This window comes from Canis lupus, chromosome 20 (assembly GCF_003254725.2).
Source record: "Canis lupus dingo isolate Sandy chromosome 20, ASM325472v2, whole genome shotgun sequence".
Lineage (NCBI taxonomy): Eukaryota > Metazoa > Chordata > Mammalia > Carnivora > Canidae > Canis > Canis lupus.
In genome coordinates, this window is record NC_064262.1 from 47213535 (window position 1) to 47235101 (window position 21567).

The 21567-nt window shown below is 59.4% G+C and overlaps 1 protein-coding gene and 2 long non-coding RNA genes across 4 annotated transcripts in view; 1 reads left to right on the forward strand and 2 right to left on the reverse strand.

The window, feature by feature from the left end:
- Nucleotides 1–2316: 2316 nt before the first annotated feature.
- NOTCH3 (notch receptor 3) overlaps nt 2317–21567 on the forward strand; it is a 33218-nt gene continuing 13967 nt past the window's right edge. The window contains exons 1-24 of the mRNA XM_025457841.3: nt 2317–2500; nt 4983–5061; nt 8447–8589; nt 8669–9007; nt 9106–9228; nt 9314–9547; nt 10577–10732; nt 10823–11008; nt 11664–11777; nt 12200–12313; nt 12785–13018; nt 13132–13242; nt 13681–13873; nt 13950–14101; nt 14308–14421; nt 15056–15211; nt 16136–16361; nt 16641–16842; nt 16989–17142; nt 17549–17733; nt 18263–18395; nt 18482–18739; nt 18822–18940; nt 19268–19836. Of these exons, the coding sequence (XP_025313626.3) occupies nt 2383–2500; nt 4983–5061; nt 8447–8589; nt 8669–9007; nt 9106–9228; nt 9314–9547; nt 10577–10732; nt 10823–11008; nt 11664–11777; nt 12200–12313; nt 12785–13018; nt 13132–13242; nt 13681–13873; nt 13950–14101; nt 14308–14421; nt 15056–15211; nt 16136–16361; nt 16641–16842; nt 16989–17142; nt 17549–17733; nt 18263–18395; nt 18482–18739; nt 18822–18940; nt 19268–19836 (4412 nt within the window). The 5' untranslated portion in view covers nt 2317–2382. The remainder of the gene's footprint in view (nt 2501–4982; nt 5062–8446; nt 8590–8668; nt 9008–9105; nt 9229–9313; nt 9548–10576; nt 10733–10822; nt 11009–11663; nt 11778–12199; nt 12314–12784; nt 13019–13131; nt 13243–13680; nt 13874–13949; nt 14102–14307; nt 14422–15055; nt 15212–16135; nt 16362–16640; nt 16843–16988; nt 17143–17548; nt 17734–18262; nt 18396–18481; nt 18740–18821; nt 18941–19267; nt 19837–21567) is intronic.
- On the reverse strand, nt 13374–15292 carry LOC112666657 (uncharacterized). The gene is made up of 2 exons (XR_004807450.2): nt 15153–15292; nt 13374–13741 (listed from the first exon to the last, which is right to left on the reverse strand). It is a non-coding gene; the product is annotated as an uncharacterized LOC112666657 (long non-coding RNA).
- On the reverse strand, nt 15603–19270 carry LOC118351666 (uncharacterized). Of its 2 annotated transcripts, XR_004807449.2 has the most exons (4): nt 19217–19270; nt 18925–19003; nt 18564–18623; nt 15603–17116 (listed from the first exon to the last, which is right to left on the reverse strand). It is a non-coding gene; the product is annotated as an uncharacterized LOC118351666 (long non-coding RNA). The 2 variants fall into 2 exon arrangements; XR_007404359.1 differs by lacking the exon at nt 19217–19270 and having other exon boundaries at nt 15603–18623; nt 18925–19189.

A 21567-nucleotide genomic window follows, 5' to 3' on the forward strand; every position in this document is an offset into this window, starting at 1 on the left:
GGATGCTATTGGGGCAACAGAAAACTTGGAACATAGACTAAGGCTGACAGCTGCGGTCTGTTTGGGTAAGAGAATGCCCTCATTCTCAGGAAACACGCAGTGGCGTTTTAGGGGGGAAAGGAACAGCGCGTCCACAACTTGCTCTCAAAAACAAAAAGGCACATTGGGGCACCGGGATGGCTCAGTTGGTTAAGCATGTGACTCTCCATTTCTGCTTTCCAGGTCGTGATCTCTGGGTGGTGAGGTGAGAGGTGCTCAGTGGGGAGTCTGCTTGGGGTTCTCTCCCTCTCTCTCTGCCCCTCCCCCTGCATGCACAGGCTCTCTCTAAATAAATAAATAAATAAAAACTTAAAACATTTTTTAAAAAGGCACCTAGAGAGAGAAAGAGAGAGAGGGAGTGTGTGTGTGTCCGTATACATATATATGATTATAGAGCAAATGTAGCAAAATGTGGAAGGAGTTGGTGAATTTGGGCAAAGGGCATATGGAAATTACAGTATTCTTTTTTTAAAATTTTTTAAAAGATTTTATTTTATTTATTCATGAGAGACACATACCGAAAGAGAGAGAAGCAGAGACGCAGGCAGAGGGAGAAGCAGGCTCCATTCAGGGAGCCCGACGTGGGACTCGATCCCAGGTCTCCAGGATCAGGCCCTGGGCTGAAGGCGGCGCTAAGCCACTGAGCCACCCAGGCTGCCCCTACAGTATTCTTTAATTATCTGATAGAAAGAGTGAGAGAGAGCACATGAGCAGAGTGAGGGGGCAGAGGGAGAAGTAGTCTCCCCCCTGAGCAGGGAGCCAAAAGTGGGACTCGATCTGGGGACTCTGGGGATCATGGCCTGAGTCAAAGGCAGTCACTCAACCCACTGAGCCACCCAGGTACCCTGGAAATTACGCTATTCTACGTTTGAAATTATTTTAAAATAAAAAGGTTAAGAGTTGCCTGAAGATTTCGGGGTACCCTTGTGACTCTCTCCCACCATGGCTTAGCCTCAGTGTTCAGCTGCTCTTAGGGCATCCCCAGGCCCCATGGCTTCAGCACCTCATCCCCAAACCATTCCCCAACCCTGCAGCCTCACCCCCAAGCCAAATACCAGGGGGACAGCCTGGCTTCCTTGTCCTTCTCCTCCTCCTAGCTAGTGTGACCCCTGGCCTGTCCACTCCTCCTCCTTTCTCTGCTTCCTCCTGTGGGTGCAGGCCTGTGTCTCTGCTGTTAGATTTTTCCCTCTAATTAATCCTTCTTGGCTGAGCACTGCTCGACCCTCCTCTGGGGAGCCCTTTCAGGGGGAGGAAGGCCTACCCCCACCCCCTGGAACAAGGCAGACATAGAGCCAGAGCTTTATACTTACTTGTTGAATAAATGAACAAATAAGTAACTACCCTCAGGCAGAGCCCTCACCAACCCCTCTAGATGCCCTTCCCAGACTCTACGCCTCTCTCTGGCCCAGCTCTGAACCCGCGGTGCTGGGGGTGGCGGGTGAGGGTCTGTGTCCAGCTTTTTCTTCCCCAGAGTGAGAGCCCCTCCAGGGTTGGGCTTGGGGCCTCTTGGGGTCCCCATTATCGCCACAGAGACAGAGTGGGCTGCTCCGCGGCTTTGTAGCATGACTGATGTTGGAAAAGGCAGCTGATCAAATGGAGCAAGGCTGAACAGCAAAGCTGTGTAGGGTTTGGGTGGTGCTGGGGCCTGGGGTGGACCTCTGGAGTTCACACAGAGTGGAAAAGAGTTTTCTAGGAGAGCTGAGAGTAAGAAGGTGTGTGTGTGTGTGTGTGTGTGTGTGTGTGTGTGTTTGCCCACATGCTTGAGGCTCCTTCCTAATGTGTGTCTAAGGTCTGAGGCTGGGAATGCTGCGACAGGCTCAAGGCCTGGCTGGGCCTGAGCTTTGGGTTTGTGTTCTGTGCTTTAAGTCCCCATGAAGCTCTGTGAATGCGCCTGCCTCTGTGTATGGTGGCTGTGTGTGCATGAGCTTCTCAGGACGTGCTTGCCCTCGATTTTGGGGTATCTGCAGGTCTGTGTTTGTGCCCCGGCTCTGTGTGTGCCCGCGCTCTGAGTGCGTGTTGGGAGCCCGGGTGTTCACGAAGCCGGCGTGTCTGTCACTGCGGGGTCAGCCCATGCTTCACTGCACCGCCCGCCTGAATTTCTGCGGGTCTGCGGGTCCCAGGCTGCGTGGGTGGAGGGTGGGCATGGGACCCCGGGAGGCCGGTAGGGGGGGTGCGGGGGAGCTCTGGGCCGGCCCCGGGGCGGGGCGAGCAGCCCAGGGCTGGGGGCGGGGCGGCCCGGCAGCCTCACTTCGGCGAAGTTGGCGGCGCGGAGGCTGGCCCGGGACGCGCCCGGAGCCCAGGGAAGGAGGGAGGAGGGAGGAGGGAGGGTCGCGGCTGGCCGCCATGGGGCCGGGGACCCGGGGTCGCCGCCGCCGCCGTCGCCCGATGTCGCCGCCGCCGCCACTGCCGCCCGTGCGGGCGCTGCCCCTCTTGCTACTGCTAGCGGGGCCCGGGGCTGCAGGTGAGGGACTGGGACCCGGCGGGCGGGACTGGGTGGGTGGGTGGGGGAGGGTAAGAGCAGCTGAAGCCCCCCCGAGTCTGGGGCTGGGGGTCTGGCCTAGGAGCCAAGGAGCAGAGCAGGGGCAGGGAGCGCAGGAGCCCGGGGGCTGCGTGCCAGCCCCCGGGGGGGGGGGGGGGCAGGGGCTCCATGGGGGAGGGGGCAGGGCCCCGAGGTCCGCAGAATAGGGGCGCAGGAGCGATCGGAGTTGGGGACGAGGGACCCAGAAATGAGGGACTGGGAGTTTGAGGTGCGGGGATCAAGGGCGCAAGATCGGGGGCACCAAGAGTCTGGGGCTCGCTCCCAACGCACGTCCGCCTGGAGTCCTGGGAAGGTCACGACTGGAGCCCCAGGACCCCCAGGCTGGGGACCCCTCGCACAAAAGCCCCCCTACACACCCAGGGCTGGCCTGGCCGGGCGGGGGACGCGAAGGGGGCGCGAAGTTCTCGGAGCTCCGAACTCGGGGAAAAACTTCTCAGGCCGGAGCGCCGCAAGACCCGGAGCCGGAGCCGGAGCCGGAGCCCGAGCCCGAGCCCCAGCCCGAGCCCCAGCGGCGCCCGCGCCCCTCTCGCCGCCCGCGGCCCCGCTCCCTCCCTGGACGCCGCCCCCGCGAGGGGAGGGAAAGCGGGGGCGGGGGGCGCCAGCCCACGTGCTCCTCCGGCTCGGGCGCCGGTCGGCTCCGGCCGAGCCCCTCCCCCGCGGCCGGGCCCCCCGCCCCTCCCGCCCCTCCCCCGCCCCGCTCTCCCTTCCCCCGCTCGGGACAATGGCCGCGCCGTCTAGACACCCCCTCCCCCCGGGCCGGCCTCGCGCTTTCTCTGCCAGACAAAGCGGGACGGGCGGCGGGGCCCGGGCGGGGGCTGCGGGGGCTGCGGGGGCTGCGGGGGCTGCGGGGGCGCACACCCCCAAGGGAGGCCCGGCCGGGGATCAGGGACGCGGGCCCAGCCGCCCCGGCCCGGGGTCCCGGGGAGCCGCCGTGGGGCTCGGCGCCGGGAGGGAGCGACCGACCGACCGGGCAGGATCGGGCAGGAGCCGCCGCCCCCGCGGGCCCGGCGCGCACACACTGGGCCTGTCACACACTCGCCCGCACACACAGCTCTGGGTCACACATGCGGATGGAGACGTGCGCACACACACGCACGCACACTGCGCCCTGACACGCTTGCACACCCGCCGGTCGCCGGCCCCAGGCTTCGTGCACGTTGCCTGCACACATTCAGACACACACGGACACAGATTCAAGGCATGCCTGCACCCGGTTTATACACGCAGACAGACAGGCACACCTCACCCATACACAGACACACCTGGGAATGCGCTGGTCCCACACAGACGCACAGCTCTGTGCCCAGATAAACCGCTCACGTGCTCGGGCCCACAGCAGCTCCAGCCTGCACACAGAAGGTACAGGCATCTGGACACGCGTGTACTTTAAGAATACACACGTGGCTCCCATGGCCCACAGTTGGTGAGTCCCACAGTCTGCATTTCGAGGCCCCTGTCTGGGGTGGTAACTTCTGTGTCTGTCCACTGAGGAAGGGGACACATGTCCTGTGGTCCTATTCTCCTGTCCAGCTCAACTTGTTCTGTCTCCTCTCCATCTCTGGACATCTGTCCCCTCTCTGTGTTGTCCTGCTTTTAGTTGCCTTTTTTGTGTGTCTCCGTTTTTCTCTATCTCCCTCCATCTCTCTCTTCCCATCTCTCTATCTGTGACACGCGCGCGCACACACACACAGAGGTCCTACACCTGCCAGCACACTCGATTCTCCACCAGCTCACACCCAGACACACCCCGGACCAGTCTGGCAGGAGAGTTAGACTGCCACGCCCCCGAGGGACACAGCCCTCAGGGATGGGGACGCTGGACAGGGCAGTACATGCCTAGTGCCAGCTGCTCCTCCCTTCAACCCACACCCCATCCCTACAGCACCCAGTGCTGGCTGTGCAGGGGCTACAGGCCTTGGCCTCTCTCACCAGAGCACCATGCATGTCTTCCCACCTGGGGTAGATGCCCAACATCAGGGCAAGGGAGACCCATGGCCCCAGGCCTCCTTGCCTCTGCCCTCTCCATTACCCTGGGATCTGGGCACACAGCCCCAGACCTCCCTTCAACACTCAGCACCCCTCACTTCCTGCCTCTGCACACACACACCCCCCATTCTGGCAGCTTCCTGAGTCCCCACATCTGGCACAAGTCAGCACCTCCTCCTGCCCGCCCCTGCCTTGTGGTTCCCAGGGCTTGAGCTGGCAGGGACAGCTGCAGCCCCAACAGCTGGGGCCAGGGCGGGGGGCTGTGGGAACTGTGGATGCAGGGGCTCCATGCACCCACACAGACACCCCCAGCCCGTTGCAGCTGTTGCCTGGGGGAGGGAAGGATGGGCTCTGTCACTCTGAGCTGGGGTTCCTGGGTGCCTGGTTGACCCCCCATTTTCCTTTTGCTCCCACACAGCACCCCCTTGCCTGGACGGAAGCCCGTGTATGAATGGAGGTCGCTGCACCCAGTTGCCCTCCCGGGAGGCTGCCTGCCTGTGAGTGCCTGGCTCTGAGCCATCAGTGGGTCCTGTGTGGGGAGGTGGTCTGTGTTCTCCCTTGGCCTCTGTGCACCGTAGATGCTTCTGCCACTTCCTACATGTGTATGTTTTGGGGAACCTCTAGAATGGGGTTAAGAACTGAGGAAGGTTGAGAGCAGGGGCTCTGCAGTCTGCCTGGCCTGGGTTCAGATCCCACATGGTGTTGCTGACTGCCTGGGACTTAAACTCTTAAAGCTTCAGTGTTGTGGTCTGGAAAACAGGTGCACTAACCCCCACTTCACAGAGTTCTTGGCTGCCTGAGGTCACATGTAAAGACTCTGATGGAGGTAGTTATTATTCAATCAACAGATCTTCAGGGACCAATGGCAGTGGCTTGGCAGTAGTGGGTATACCAATTACATCCTCCCATTTCTCAATATTTAGTGTTGGGGGTACAGAGGCCTGTAATCCAGCCCTGCTCTGTCACTTTCTTGCTGTGTGACCTTGGGTTAGCCACTTCTCTCTGGATCTCATTGCATCTGTGACATAGGAGTGCTTTTCCCTGGCATGTGACCATGAAGGGGTTCAAGAATGCATTTGTTGGATAATGTAAGGAAAGACAGAGGGTTGGGAGTAGCAGAGCAGAGGCAGGGAAAGCACTGAGCAGAGGGGGACAGAAGTCCATTTGAATTCTGGGCTCTGGGATACCTTGAGCAAGTGCTTTGAGCTCTCTGAATCTGTTTTTGCATCTGGAAAATGGGGGCAATTATAGTTCCTCCTTTACGGGGTTGATTGTAAAGATCGAGAGACACTTCATATGATGAACTCAGCAAAGTGCTCAGCGTACTTATATAAGTGTAAGTGCTCCATAAATTGGGAGGATGATGAAGATGATGATTATTAATAATAATGGCAGGGGTACAAGAATACATGCCATAAAGGGGAACGTCCCAAGGTTTTGGGGAAATGCTTGGTTCCTTTTATAATATTGTCATTAGTAATCGTAGCCATTGACTGATTCACTAATGTATTCGTTTATTCAACAACATGTGTGCCAAGCTGGACGGGTCGGGGGTGACTTTTGATCCTGGAGAGCCCCTTTGAAGTTACACACTGCACTTTGACTGGAGTCCCACTTGGGCTCACCCAGGTGGGGGGTTAGCCTGGCTGAGCGGGTTCCTCAGGTTGGGAGTCCGCGATGGTGGGGGTGGGGGAAGTGTGACCTTATCTGGAGCTACTCACCTGGGAGGCGGAGCCGCGGGGCCGGGCGCCTGCTCAGTGGAGCTCGGCACCTGGAATACAGCCGACAGGTGAATGCTGCCGCCGCTGCCCCGCCCCTTAACAGGTGAATCACCAGCGCGCGCGGCCGCCCGGAGCCCGGATTACCCGGAGTGGAGCGGCCTGTCCCCAGAGCTGGGCCGGGGGAACCACTCCCCACGGGCCCCCATCTCCTTCCAGATTCTAAATATTGGGGTCTTTTCAGGAACGCCCCAATATGTCAGGCTTCCGTGGACCCCCCCCTTAGCCTCTTCCTCAAAGTAGCCTCCCAAGCCCTCATCTCTGCCTCCCAATCTTCACCGCATCCCCTCCCCTCCCCTCCCCACCCCTCCCCTCCCCTCCCCTCCCCACCCCTCCCCTCCCCTCCCGCCGACCCCCAGCCCAGTCTGCGCTCCCCCTGTCGGTTTCCCCCAAAGCCCAGGCTGTGAGGCGGGGCGCGGGCGGAGGCTGGAACCGGCCCGACCGGTCGGCAGGGGAGCGGGGCGCAGAGCGTGGGAACCCGCCCGGGGCGCCGGGAGGGGGCCGCGCGGCCGCGCCCTGCCCGGCGGTGGGACCGCCAGTCCCCGGCGCCCGGCGCAGCGCGCCCCCTCCCGGCGCACAGTCGCGACGCACGTCCTAGCCCTGCGGGTCGAGGGGATCCCTTTGGGGAGGGGCTCGGAGCCTGGGCCCCCCTTCTTAGCACCATCGGCACCCCTGCCGTGCCGTGCTCTGGCCTGTTTCGCGGGGGGGCCGGGGTGCGGGGAGTCTTGTGGGTGACGCTAGGGACTGAGTCAGCTCTGAGCTTAGAGGGAGGCACCGCGCCGGGGGTGGGCAGCGTCGGGGGCGGGGCCTTGGACCCTCTGGCCAGTCCAAACCCTCCCCGCCCCCCTGCACCGCCACCGCCACCGCCACCGCCACCGTGCCCCTCTCGAGGTTTCCAGCCTCGAGACCAAGGGCTCTATTCCCCTCATCCTCAAGGTTGCCTTGGTGGGCTTGGGGAAGGGGCCGCAGGCCAAGGACTCCATCCCAGTAAGAGGGCGCCAGCATTGGTGTCCCCCTCCTGCTCCCAATGGCAGGAAGGGTTGTAGGTGCCTCCAGGAAAGGGGTGGAGGATTTGTGAGACTTCCCCTCTCTGTCCGAGATGCCGTCTGTGAACTGCCCTGTGGATTTGGGTCTGAATGTGTGCCAGGCCAGTATGTGGAACCGGCCGCCCCGCCGTGTCGTCCGTGTGTTTCTGAGTCTGTCTGCGTGCTTGAGTGGTTGTCTCCTGGAATCTGAGACTTTGCATTCACTGTTCCCTCTGCCCGGAAGGCCCTTCCTCACACAGCCCCACGGCCCCCTCGCTCACCTTCCTCGGGCTGAAGATACCAGGCTTGCCGTCCGTTGTCACTCATCTCCCTTATTCTGGGTCGTAGTGTCCTGGCTGCCATAACAGACCACCCAAAGCTGGGTGGTTTAAAACAACAGACATTTATTCTCACAGTTCTGGAGGCCAGAGGTCTGAAGTCGGTGTTGGCAGCCACGCCGTCTCCAGCGGCCTCACAGGAGAGTCCTTCCTGGCCTCTTCCACCTCCTAGCAACTTCAGGCGCTCCTTGGCTTGTGGGTGCAACACTCCGATGTCTGCTTCTGTCATCACATGGTCTTCTCTTTCTCCCAAGCCTCCCTCTGCCAATGGATTTAGGGCCCATTTTGAAAATCCAGGATGATCTCATCTGTGATATCTTTCACTTAGTTACAACCGCAAAGACTCTTTTTTTCCAAATAAGGTCAGAGTCACAGGTTCTGGGACATGGGCATTTCTCTTCTGGGGCCATCACGCAAACCCATTGAACTCTTCACGGCCTTTACCATCCCATGCCGGCATGTTATATCGTTATTTGTGTATCTTCTCTTGGCCCAACTTGGCTGCGAGCATAAAGAGGGTGGAGATGACTTTTATTGTGTCTGTGACTGTATTCCTATTGCTAAGAACACAGTAGGTACTCAGGGAATATTGGTTGCATGAATGAACGAGGCGTGTGCCCATTTGTTGGGCTGTTTGCTTGTGTGTTTCTTGCCTTTCACGTGTGTGTATCTCGGGGTCTGGGATGCTCCTGCCCAGTACCATCCTAGTACTGCTCTGTACTAAGCTGTCTCTGCCCACAGGTGCCCGCCGGGATGGGTGGGCGAGCGGTGCCAGCTGGAGGACCCCTGCCATTCGGGCCCCTGCGCTGGCCGTGGCGTCTGCCAGAGTTCCGTGGTGGCAGGCGCCGCCCGCTTCTCCTGCCGGTGCCCCCGTGGCTTCCGAGGTAAGGGATGGTCTGGAGGGGAGCCCGGGGCAGGCAAGGGTGTGAAGAGCCCAAGCTCACCCTCTCCTGGTCCCTCCAGGTCCCGACTGCTCCCTGCCGGACCCCTGCCTCAGCAGCCCTTGTACCCATGGGGCCCGCTGCTCGGTGGGGCCCGATGGCCGCTACATCTGCTCCTGCCCGCCTGGCTACCAGGGCCGCAGCTGCCGAAGTGATGTGGATGAGTGCCGGGTGCCAGGGCCCTGCCGCCACGGCGGCACCTGCCTCAACACGCCCGGTTCCTTCCGCTGCCAGTGCCCAGCTGGCTACACGGGGCCACTGTGTGAGAATCCTGCCGTGCCCTGTGCCCCCTCGCCGTGCCGTAACGGGGGCACATGCAGACAGAGTGGCGATCTCACCTATGACTGCGCCTGCCTTCCTGGTGAGGGAGCTGTGCCCTGGGGGGGGGGGGGCAGCAGGAGCACAGGGACAGCTGGCCAGCCTGGCAGTGACCATCTTTGCCTCCTCCTCTCATGCCAGGGTTCGAGGGCCAGAACTGTGAAGTGAATGTGGATGACTGTCCAGGGCACCGATGTCTAAATGGGGGGACGTGTGTGGATGGCGTCAACACCTACAACTGCCAGTGTCCTCCTGAATGGACAGGTGAGCACCAGGGCTAAAGACAGCCAGGTGGCAGACGTTGGGTGGGCATGCAGCGGGTATGGACTGGTGTGTCTGTATGCCACAGGCCAATTCTGCACGGAGGACGTGGATGAATGCCAGCTGCAGCCCAACGCTTGCCACAATGGGGGCACCTGCTTCAACACTCTGGGTGGCCACAGCTGTGTGTGTGTCAATGGCTGGACAGGCGAGAGCTGCAGTCAGAATATCGATGACTGTGCCACGGCTGTGTGCTTCCACGGGGCCACCTGCCATGACCGTGTGGCCTCGTTCTACTGTGCCTGTCCCATGGGAAAGACTGGTGAGTGGCCATTTTCCTCATAGGCAGCAGGGAGCCATTGATGGTTCTATAGTGGGGGCGGAGATGGAGTCTGACTTGAGTGTGAGAATGATTATGCTGGAGACCAGATTTGGGGTGCAGGCTGAGCCTGGGAGAGGCCTAAGTAGAGGCTCGCCCACAGTCCAGGGCAGTAGCCCTCGAAATAGAGAGCTATCCTGTGACTGAGAAGGAGATGGGACCTTTGCAAGTGGCAAAGGTCAGGGAAGGTGTTTGGGAGGGGGACTTGGATATGGACAACAGGTCATGTTAGGCAGAGGATGCTGTAGAAGCAAAGGGTTAAAGGTATATAATCAGAAAAGGGAGTCAACAGATTTTAAAACAATATGTGGATATTTCCAACTCATTTTCAGTACATTTTTTTAAAGTTTTTATTTATTTATGATAGTCACACACACAGAGAGAGAGAGAGAGAGAGGCAGAGACACAGGCAGAGGGAGAAGCAGGCTCCATGCACCGGGAGCCCGACGTGGGATTCGATCCTGGGTCTCCAGGATTGCGCCCTGGGCCAAAGGCGGGCGCTAAACCGCTGCGCCACCCAGGGATCCCTCCAACTCATTTTCAAATGATTCAGAAAAAAATACATAAAGCTTACAATAGTTGAGTCTAAGTGGTAGGTGTATGCATCAACTTTGTGTTACATTTGAAAATTTTCATAATAAACGATTGGGAAAAATAGCTACTGAATACACCGCAGGTTAATAAAAACAAAACACAAAACAACGAGTGGGGGATGTGGGACTTTGGGCAGAGCTGGAGGGTCCACTCTTTAAAAAAAAAAAAATTTATTGATTTATTCATGAGAGACACAGAGAGAGAGAGAGGCAGAGACACAGGCAGAGGGAGAAGCAGGCGCCATGCAGGGAGCCCAACGTGGGATTCGATCCCAGGTTTCCAGGATCACAACCTGGGTCGAAGGCAGGCGCTAAACCGCTGAGCCACCCAGGGATCCCCTGGAGGGTCCGCTCTTGAACTCTGCCTACCCCTTTCCAGGACTTCTGTGTCATCTGGATGATGCCTGTGTCAGCAACCCCTGTCACGAGGATGCTATCTGTGACACGAACCCTGTGAATGGCCGGGCCATCTGCACCTGTCCACCAGGCTTTACCGGCGGGGCATGTGACCAGGATGTGGATGAGTGCTCCATTGGTGAGGGGAGCGCCGTCTGAGAGTTGAGAGGGAGGTGAGAGGCTGGTCCTTAGCCACCCATGCTCACGCTGGGGGGACCTATTCCTGCAGGCGCCAACCCATGTGAGCACCTGGGCCGGTGCGTGAACACACAGGGCTCATTCCTGTGCCAGTGTGGCCGTGGCTACACTGGCCCGCGCTGCGAAACTGATGTCAACGAGTGCCTATCCGGGCCCTGCCGCAACCAGGCCACGTGCCTCGACCGTATTGGCCAGTTCACCTGTATCTGCATGGCAGGTGCGTGGTGGGTGTGGCCAGGGCGGAGCCTGAGGCTGTGGCCAAGGCCAGGGAAGCCTGCAGGCCACAACGAGGGTTCCTCCCACCTGGGTGAAACTGTCTGGAACGCGACCCCCAGGGACTGAAGCCTGGGATGGGTAGGAGGCTAGGCCAGAGCAGAATCTTTGTGGGAGGCTAGGGCCGTAGTCAGATGGGGTCCATAGAATCTCAGATGGGCTGGGAGTAGAGTCTGTGCCTCAGGACCCACTGGGGGGCTGGGGATGATATGAGGGCGCGACCAGGGGCTGGAGTGAATCAAGGAGGAGCCTGTAGACAGCCTGGCACTAACACTGGGGTGGGATTGAGGCCTGGCCCAAGACTGTGGGGGGGCCCTGGGGCTGGTAGCTGAGAACTCGGTATAGTGTGACTACTGCAGAGGGAATAGAGTGGTTTGAAGGCAAGGCCCATGTGGAATCTTAGAATCCTTGGGCCAGTCAGGCCCACATGACAGTCCACCGTGAGGCCAAAAGCTGAATCTGGCATTGGGCTGGGCGACAAGGCCAAGCAAGGCTCTGGGGGACTATCTCTGAGTAAGAAAGGGAATCCTCTCCCGCTTGTTCTCCCTTTGGACAGAGGCTAACCCCCACCGCCCTAATACCCCTCCCTCACTCCCTAGGCTTTACAGGCACCTACTGTGAGGTGGACATGGATGAGTGTCAGAGTAGCCCATGTGTCAATGGTGGGATCTGCAAAGACAGAGTCAACGGCTTCAGCTGCACCTGCCCCTCAGGTGAGGACCCTGGGCCAGGGAGCCTGAAAAAGACAGGTCCCCGCAGAGGCAAAGGCTCTAGGGGCACCTATAAGACCATGTTAGTGGATAACTATCATGAAAGAAACCACATGCTATGAAAAACATTGAAATTAATTTAAAACTAAATTAGGGTGCTGGGTGGGTCAGTCGTTAAGCATCTGATTCTTGATCTCGGCCCAGGTCTTGATCTCAGGGTGGTGAGTTCAAGCCCTGCGTTGGGCTCCACGCTGGGCGCCGAGCCTACTTAAAAAACAAACAGGCAAAAAAACAAAAACAAAAAAACCCACACAAAACTAAGTAAATGATGATCCTACTCATCTCACCCGAACAAGACAGGGCTGGCAAGGGGGGACTTCTCTGACCCTATCTGAGCCTCTGTCCATCCCACTCCCCACCCTAAGGCTTCAGCGGGGCCATGTGTCAGCTGGATGTGGATGAGTGTGCAAGCACACCCTGCCGGAATGGAGCCAAGTGTGTAGACCAGCCCGATGGCTACGAATGCCGCTGCGCAGAGGGTGAGAGGGCGGGGCGGCCTAGTGTCTGGAGGCGGGGCAGGGGAGGGGGAAGGCAAAAAACAGCCCTGAGGAAAATGTGTGTGTGTGGGGGGGCTGCAGCAAGGCGGGACCAATGATGGAGGTGAGCCTAGGGGCGGGGCCAACAGGTCTGGCCCAGACTGGGTGTGCTGAGGTAGAGTCCCACGTGTCCCCATTTCCAAGTCCAGAGCGGAGAGTGAGGGGAGCAGGGTTGCTAGTGTAAGGACTGGAGGCGGGATTACGGCTGGGGACGGGGTGTATCTGCGGAGGTGTCTTGGGGGGGCTAGTCCTGGAGCTTGTAGCTGGCTAGAGTTAGGGTGCGGGGCCTAGGCCGAGCCCACCTCCCGCTGGCTGGATGCGCAGGGCCTGGGGTGGGGGGGCCAGGAGTGGGCGAGGCCAAGGCTGTGGGCAGGCCCTTGGCTAGTGGCTGGAGCCTGACCCTCCGTCCTCCAGGCTTCGAGGGCACCCTGTGTGAGCGCAACGTGGATGACTGCTCCCCGGATCCGTGCCACCATGGGCGCTGTGTGGATGGTATCGCCAGCTTCTCGTGCGCCTGCGCCCCGGGATACACGGGCACACGCTGTGAGAGCCAGGTGGACGAGTGCCGCAGCCAGCCCTGCCGCCACGGAGGCAAATGTTTAGACTTGGTGGACAAGTATCTGTGCCGCTGCCCTCCTGGCACTACAGGTGGGGCCGGAGGCTGGGCTGGGCCAGAAACCTGGAAGGGCACAGAGGGTTTGGGAATGGTGCCCCTGGGGGGGCTCAGTGGTGGCTCCCCCTGCTGTGATCCCCTTCCCCAGGAGTGAACTGCGAGGTGAACATTGATGATTGTGCCAGCAACCCCTGCACCTTCGGAGTCTGCCGGGATGGCATCAATCGCTATGACTGTGTCTGCCAGCCTGGCTTCACAGGTGGGCAAGTGGCTGTTGTGGGAAGAGGGCCATTATAGGGGGAGAGGACGAGGATGAAATCACCCTATTCTTGGCCGAGTTTGCCCCTCTCTTTGCATTCACTTGTCCAATGAGATTGACCACACGTAGCCTTGAGTTTGAGCTCTCTCTTGTTGGCCTGAGGTTGACCACAGTCTCAAGGAGGGGGGTGTTTCTGCATAGGGCCAAAGTAATCCTCGGTGAAAATGAAGGTGACTTCATGTAAGTTTGGGGTGAGTATGATCTGGGGTGACGCAGCTTTGGCTTGAGGAGGTGGCTGTCTTAATGTGGACAAGAGCTGATGTGTTATGAAGATGAGATGGTTCTTGCCCAAGGGTGTGGCTAAACGGGGCAAGGCTGCCCTTCCCTGTCGGCACCATGGCCGTTGTCCTGGGATGAGGTTGCCTTCATGCTCTTCAGGGCCCCTTTGCAACGTGGAGATCAACGAGTGTGCGTCCAGCCCGTGCGGTGATGGAGGCTCCTGCGTGGATGGGGAAAATGGATTCCGCTGCCTCTGCCCTCCCGGCTCCCTGCCCCCGCTCTGCCTCCCCCCGAGCCATCCCTGTGCCCAAGAACCTTGCAGTCACGGTGTCTGCCATGATGCGCCCGGAGGGTGAGGCCTCTCCCCAGGCCCCTGACCCCTGCTGCCTCCCCGCCCACGGGCGTTCCCTGACTGCCCTCCCCTCCAGGTTCCGCTGCGTGTGTGAGCCTGGCTGGAGTGGCCCCCGATGCAGCCAGAGCCTTGCTCCCGATGCCTGTGAATCCCAGCCCTGCCGGTCTGGCGGCACCTGCACCAGTGACGGGATGGGCTTCCACTGCACCTGTCCCCCTGGTGTCCAGGGTGTGTGCCCCCACGTTCCCACCCCAGGCTCTCCCGCCCCCACTTCTTCTTGCTTGTTTCCTTTCTGCTCCACTCTCCTTCCTCTGCATTTGCCTCCTCCCCGCCTCCCCCCGCCCAGGAGCTTTGGAGGTGGGTATCAAGGTGGGGACCCTGGGGGAGATACCAGGAATCTGTCAAGACTGTCTCATTCTGCCTGCCTGCTACAGGCCGCCAGTGTGAGCTGCCGTCTCCCTGTGTCCCGAACCCCTGTGAGCATGGGGGCCACTGCGAGGCTTCCCCCGGCCAGCTGCCTGTCTGTTCCTGCTCCCCCGGCTGGCAAGGTACAGCATCTGCCTCTTCCTCTTCTTCCTCTCCTTCACCTCCTCTGCACCCCGCATACTGGCTGGTGCTGGGTCCCCAGAGGGAAACCTACCCTTGGCTCTGCCTTTTTTTTTTTTTCTTAAGATTTATTCATGAGAGACACGGAGAGAGAGGCAGAGACACAGGCAGAGGGAGAAGCAGACTCTATGCAGGGAGCCTGACGCGGGACTTGATCCCGGGTCTCCAGGATCACACCCTGGGCTGAAGGCAGCGCTAAACCACTGAGCCACTGGGCTGCCCTGGCTCTGCCTTTTGAGGGGGCTTCTTTTTAGGAAGGGAACTGAGCTGGACAGACACTTGCAGCCCGTGTGGTCGGTTCTGGAGAAGAAGGGATATGGGGGTGGGGAAGCTAGGACCCAGGCAGAGGGTTCGGGGACAGCTTCCTTGAGGGGCGGACCTCAATCAGAATGCTATGAGGGGAAGGCAGTTTTGGAACAGCATGCGCCATGTGCAAAACACCCAGAGGCAAATGACAGCATAGCTTGTCCTTGTATTTACCCACCTCAGCCTTCCGGTTCCCCCTGAGAGCCAGGTCCGCTCAGGCCTTACCCTGTACCCTCTAACCCTAGATGTTACCTTGGTCCCCATTCCCAGGTCCACGATGCCAGCAGGATGTGGATGAATGTGCTGGTCCCTCACCCTGTGGTTCCCACGGTACCTGCACCAACCTGGAGGGAAGTTTCAGCTGTACCTGCCACAGGGGGTATAGTGGTCCTTCCTGTGATCAGGACATCGACGACTGTGACCCCAGTGAGTTGAGGGGACTGTGACCCCAGTGAGTTCCGGGGGTGCTGCTTGAGACCACATGTTCATCAAGCCCATACTGTGTGCACATCACTGTGCTTTCATCTTCACTGTTCTCTTACCTCCCCCATTTTATTCTTGAAAACCACGGCCCCAAAGAGGTTAAGTGACTTGTCCAAGGTCACAAAGCAAGAGGGATGAGGTGGGATTGGAGCACAGGTCTGCCTGAAACCATAACTGCCTCTGGCAACAAGCCATAAGTTAACATTATGTGTCAAATATGACATAATAGGGCCCCAGTGAGTTCTCAAGGAGCGCTGATAGACCCATAATGCAAGCCACTTACACACTTGAAAACTTTCTAGTAGCCACAAAAAGTAAAAAAAAAAGATATATATTTAATTTAATAATATATTTTATTTAAACTAATATATAAAACTTACTTTGACTGTAATCAATATAAAATTATTTGAGATATTTTACATTCATTTTCTTTCCACACTAAGTCTTCAAAATCAGAAATCTAGTGTTTATTTTATACTTCAGCACATCCCCTTTTGGACTAGCCACATGTCAAGGGCTTAAGAGCCCCATGTGGCCCATGGCCACTATTCTGGCCAGCCTGGGTCTGGAGGAGGCCTTCTGTGCTGTGCCCAGGAATAAATAGACATAACTTAACCGCATGGGCTTGGCAGCTCAGGGGGCCTTTTGGCTCCTCTGTCTCCACCCTCCTTGCACATAGGTGAGGTTTCCAGCTAAGGGAGGGGATAAGGCCACAGAGGGGACAGAACTGGATTCCGCTGACCAAATATGCCCCTGCCCGTTAAGGCTGGTTTCCTCCCGATTCCCTTCTATGAAAGGCATGGCTGGGTCAGGTTGGGCTGATGGGGGGCCAGGTGTATGACCAGGCCTTCTCCCTTCGGACCTTAGACCCCTGCCTGAATGGTGGCTCCTGTCAGGATGGCGTGGGCTCCTTTTCGTGCTCCTGCCTCCCTGGCTTTGCTGGTCCTCGCTGTGCCCGAGATGTGGATGAGTGCCTGAGCAGCCCCTGTGGCCCGGGCACCTGCACGGACCACGTGGCCTCCTTTACCTGCACCTGCCCACCTGGTTATGGAGGCTTCCACTGTGAGCAGGACCTGCCCGACTGCAGCCCCAGGTGTGTGGGGCTGCTCCTGGGAGCTCAGGGACCCTGGTAATGGATGGGGTGTGGAACGTGAGAGGAAGTGGGGACTCTCACTCTTACTCCACCTCACAACTCTGATCCGTGATGGAGGAGTGTCCGGGAAGGGTCAGGGCATTTGTTTGGAGGTCACCTTGGGGACACTGGTCCCTAAAGGTAGGGGTAGGGCCCTCTTGACGGGAGGCTGGGCCAGAAGGCGGGGCCTGCATGGGTGTGGAGCCTGACCCACCCCTCACTTCCTCGCTTCCCCTCCAGCTCCTGCTTCCACGGCGGGACCTGCGTGGACGGTGTGAACTCGTTCAGCTGCCAGTGCCGCCCTGGCTACACGGGCGCGCACTGCCAGCACGAGGCCGACCCCTGCCTCTCTCGGCCCTGCCTGCACGGGGGAGTCTGCACCGCTGCCCACCCTGGCTACCGCTGCACCTGCCCAGAGGGCTTCACTGGCGCGCAGTGCCAGGTGGGCAGGGTCACAGGGTGGGGGGGGGCGGGGAGAGGAATTTGGAGGGCTGCTCCGGGGTAGGGGACTGCCCTGGGGCCCTGGAGAAGCCGGGGTGCGACTCCTCGGGGGTCCTCCAGCACTGATGCTGACCGTTTCCCCTGCAGACGCTGGTAGACTGGTGCAGCCGTGCGCCCTGTCAGAACGGGGGTCGCTGTGCCCGGACCGGGGCGTCCTTCTACTGCCTTTGCCCTCCGGGGTGGAGCGGCCGCCTCTGTGACCTCCGGAGCGTGCCCTGCAGGGAGGCCGCAGCCCAGACCGGTGAGGCGGAGCGCAGAGTCGGGGTGTGGGGCTCAGGAGGGTGTGTGCGCCTGAGCTTTGTGCTACTGTGAGCCGAATAAGGCGAGACTATCGGGCAGAATGGGGTGTCTGGGTGAGCGTCTGTGGAAGTGTAACCGTGGGACAGCTGGTCAGGGCCAGGAGGGCGCTTGCCTCTGTCACCATGAGGTATCTGGGATGACGTCTGTGACGCTGTGTGTGACTGAGCTAGTGTGGGCAGTAGAGGCGTGTGTACATGCGTGCCAGTGACTGAGACTGTGCCAGTTTGGAGGGCCTTGTGACAAGCTGATGGGGTGTGCGTGAGGCCCTGGTGACTGATGCCAGCAGGGCTGTTGGTGATGCTGAGAGTGATGGGAATATGTGCCTGACACCGCCCTCCTCTGTGCAGGGGTGCGGCTGGAAGAGCTGTGTCAGACAGGTGGGCAGTGCGTGGACAAGGACAATTCTCACTACTGCGTGTGCCCCGAAGGCCGCACGGGCAGCCACTGTGAGCAGGAGGTGGACCCCTGCTTGGCCCAGCCCTGCCAGCATGGGGGCACCTGTCAAGGCTACATGGGGGGTTATGTGTGTGAGGTAAGGGGCACCCAGAGTCGGAGACGGGAGCTAGTCATGCTGGGTGTGTCTGTACACACACTTCTGTGTGTCTGTGACCTGGTATGGGTGTGTCGCTCTCTAGGCATGTCTGGGTTTTTGCTTTTGTGTCTCTGGGTATAATCTTGTGGGTATATTTCTTGGTTGATCTGAGGGATTTTCTGCCTGTCTGGGTGTGCCTCTGTCTTCGGTTGTTTCCTGGATGTGTCTCTATCCCTTTGTGCGCCCTGACTTTTTGGGGAGGAATGCACGTGCTGGTGTCTGAGTGCATCTCTGGTTGTATGTTTCTTGGGTGTATCTGGGTACCTGATGTTTCTCCTGTGTGCCTGTCCTGTGCATTTGTGTATCTGTGTCTCTCTGCACCCGGCGTGTCTGCGACCCTCTGTGACTGGATGTGCAGGCCTCTGTGTGTTGGATGACTCTATGTCCTTTTGTACTGCGATCTCTGTGTCTTCCTGGGGAGTATCTGTGTCCCTTTGGGCTTAGAAGTCTCTGTCTCACATCACTACAGTGTCCAGCTGGCTACACTGGGGACAACTGTGAGGATGATGTGGATGAATGTGCCTCCCAGCCTTGCCAGCATGGGGGCTTCTGCATTGACCTTGTGGCCCGCTATCTCTGCTCCTGCCCCCCAGGAACACTGGGTATGCCAGGGCCAGGGTGGGGGACAGGATGGGAGGCTGGGTCCCCGTCCCCTCCTGACTGCTCCCCCATCGTCCCCTCCCCAAAGGAGTGCTCTGTGAGATTAATGAGGACGACTGTGGCCCAGGCCCACCCCTGGACGGTGGCCCCCGGTGCCTGCACAACGGTACCTGCGTAGACCTAGTGGGTGGCTTCCGCTGCACCTGTCCCCCGGGATACACCGGTCTGCGCTGTGAGGCAGACATCAATGAGTGTCGCCCGGGTGCCTGCCATGACGCACACACTCGGGACTGTCTGCAGGACCCAGGTGGGGGCTTCCGCTGCATTTGTCGTACAGGCTTCACAGGTAAGCACCGGAGAGGCGGCTGCGCGGGGATCCTGCCTGTGTTCCCGCCTTGTGGCTGACCCTCCCGCTCCTGCTTGTCTAGGTCCCCGCTGTCAGACCGTCCTGTCTCCCTGCGAGTCCCAGCCCTGCCAGCACGGAGGCCAGTGCCGTCCCAGCCCAGGCCCTGGGGGTGTGCTGACATTTACCTGTCACTGCATTCCGGTAGGTCACACGAGTGTCTCTGGGAGAGGAGTTGGGAGCGTGGCCTTGTCGGAGGATGTGGCTCTGGGGGAGACGAGGTGGAAGGGAAAGGGGTTCCTGAGAAATACTGGAAATACCTGGAGAGAGAGTGGGTTGGGGGGTGGGGGCGCGCAGTGGAGTTTGGAGGCTGGGCCTCCTGGGGAAGGCAGGGCTCATCTGCAAGGGGGGGGCCCTCCAGTGGGCGGGGGAGAGGTTGGGGGGACCCGGGACCCGGGACCCGGGAGAGGGAGGCTCAACCTTCTCAAGCCTTGACCCCCCAACCCGCCTCTCTTTGCCCAACCGGACCAGCCGTTCTGGGGCGCGCGCTGCGAGCGGGTGGCGCGCTCCTGCCGCGAGCTGCAGTGCCCGGCGGGCGTCCCGTGCCAGCAGACGGTGCGCGGGCCGCGCTGCGCCTGTGCCCCCGGCCTGTCGGGGCCCGCCTGCCGGGGCGCGCGGGGGTCGCCGCCCGGGGCCGCCAACGCCAGCTGCGTGGCCTCGCCGTGCCTGCACGGGGGCTCCTGCCGCCCCGCGCCTCTCGCACCCTTCTTCCGCTGCGCGTGCGCGCCGGGCTGGGCCGGACCGCGCTGCGAGGCGCCCGCGGCGGCGGCGCCGGAGGCCCCCGAGGAGCCGCTGTGCCCGAGCGCCGCCTGCGAGGCCAAGAGCGGGGACCGGCGCTGCGACCGCGAGTGCAACAGCCCGGGCTGCGGCTGGGACGGCGGCGACTGCTCGCTGAGCGTGGGCGACCCCTGGCGGCAGTGCGCGGCGCTGCAGTGCTGGCGCCTCTTCAACAACAGCCGCTGCGACCCCGCCTGCAGCTCGCCCGCCTGCCTCTACGACAACTTCGACTGCCGCGCGGGTGGCCGCGAGCGCGCCTGCAAGTGAGCCCCTCGTCCGTGGCCGTGGCCGTGGCCGGTCTGTGTCCGTCCATCTGTCCATCCGTGGGTCCTGCCTGCCTGTCTTTCTGCCTGTGCCCTCCATCGGTCTATCCCGATGACCTGTTTGTCCAGCTCTGGACTTTGTCTGTCCATGCATGCATTGCTTTCGACCCTCCATACACCCAAACGTCTGTCTACACTTCTTTTAAAAAAAAATTTTTAGGAGCGCCTGAGGTGGGGCGGGGGGTTTCAGTTGGTTAAGCGGCTGCCTTCGGCTCAGGTCATGATCCTCCGCTCCTCAGATTCGAACTCTGAATCCAGCCTCCCGCGCAGCACAGAGTCTGCTTCTCCGTCTCCCTCTGCCCCTTTCAAATAGTTAAATTAAACCTTTCAAAAAAAGTTTAAAATAGGGCAGCCTGGGTGGCTCAGCGGTTTACCGCCACCTTCTGCCCAGGGTGTGATCCTGGAGACCCTGGATCGAGTCCCACATCGGGTTCCCTGTGTGGAGCCTGCTTCTCCCTCCGCCTGTGTCTCTGCCTCTCTCTCTCTCTGTGTCTCATGGATAAATAAATAAAATCTTAAAATTTTTTTTATATAAAAAAATTAAAAATTATTTATTTATTTGAGAGAGAGGACACAGCAGGGGAAGGTGCAGAGGGAGAGGGAGAAGCAGCTTCCCTGTTGAGCAGGGAGCCCAACTCGAGGCTGGATCTCAAGACCCTGGGATCATGACCTGAGCTGAAGACAGATGCATAACCAACTGAGCCAGTCAGGCACCGCCCCCTCCTTTTTAAAGATTTTGTCCATTCATTTGAAAAGGGAGAGAGAGCGAGAGAGTGAGAGAGCACAGGCTAGGGGAGGGGCAGAGGGAGAGGGAGAAGCAAGTTCCCTGCTGAGTGGGGAGCCTGACTTGGGGCTCAATCCCAGGACCCTGAGATCATGACCTGAGCCAAAGACAGACGCTTAACTGACTGAGCCACCCAGGCATCACTGTCTGCATCTCATCTGGTCCATCCTTGGACCTCATCTGTCCATCCATCTGTCTATCTGTATGCTGGTCTGTCTATGAGCCTCATCTGTCCATTCCTCTGTACCTCTTCATCCGTGTTCATCCACGTGCCTCTTCCATCCTTCTGTCTCCTCACCCCTTCTGCCTCTCTGTGTGCCCGTTCATCTGTCCATGTCCCTGCCTGCCTATTCCTGCCCATCTCCTGCCCCTCTCCATGTATTCATGAGTGCTGTCTTTCTGTCCCATGAATTCCATCTGCCCATCTCTGTGCTCCGCCGCTTCTGTCCCTCTGTCTGCCTAGAAGTCTTCCCTCACTGTCAACTCCCTGTCTTTATTACCTGCACTTTCCTCCTCACTCACTCTGCTCCAAACACCCTGGCTTCTGCCACTTTTCAGATACCCTATGCCTGGCCGCACCTCAGGGTCTTTGCACAGCACTGGCTGTTCCCTCTGTCTGGAATCCTCTTCCCTCAGGAAGCCACATGGCTCCTCCCTCACCCCCTTCAAGCCTTTGCTTAAACAGCGGCTCCTCAGCAAGCTCCTCCCTGGCCACCCCCAGTACTGCACCTGCTTTATTTTTCTCCTTAGCATTTAATTCTGCATAGCTCCGTGTGTGTTTATATTTAGCTTCTACTGAGTGTAATTGGAACGCTGTGTATTCTGCTCATTCATCTCTTTTAAGGTCTGTCTCTGCCCCCCGGAAGGCCTGGGCAAGGATTTGTGTC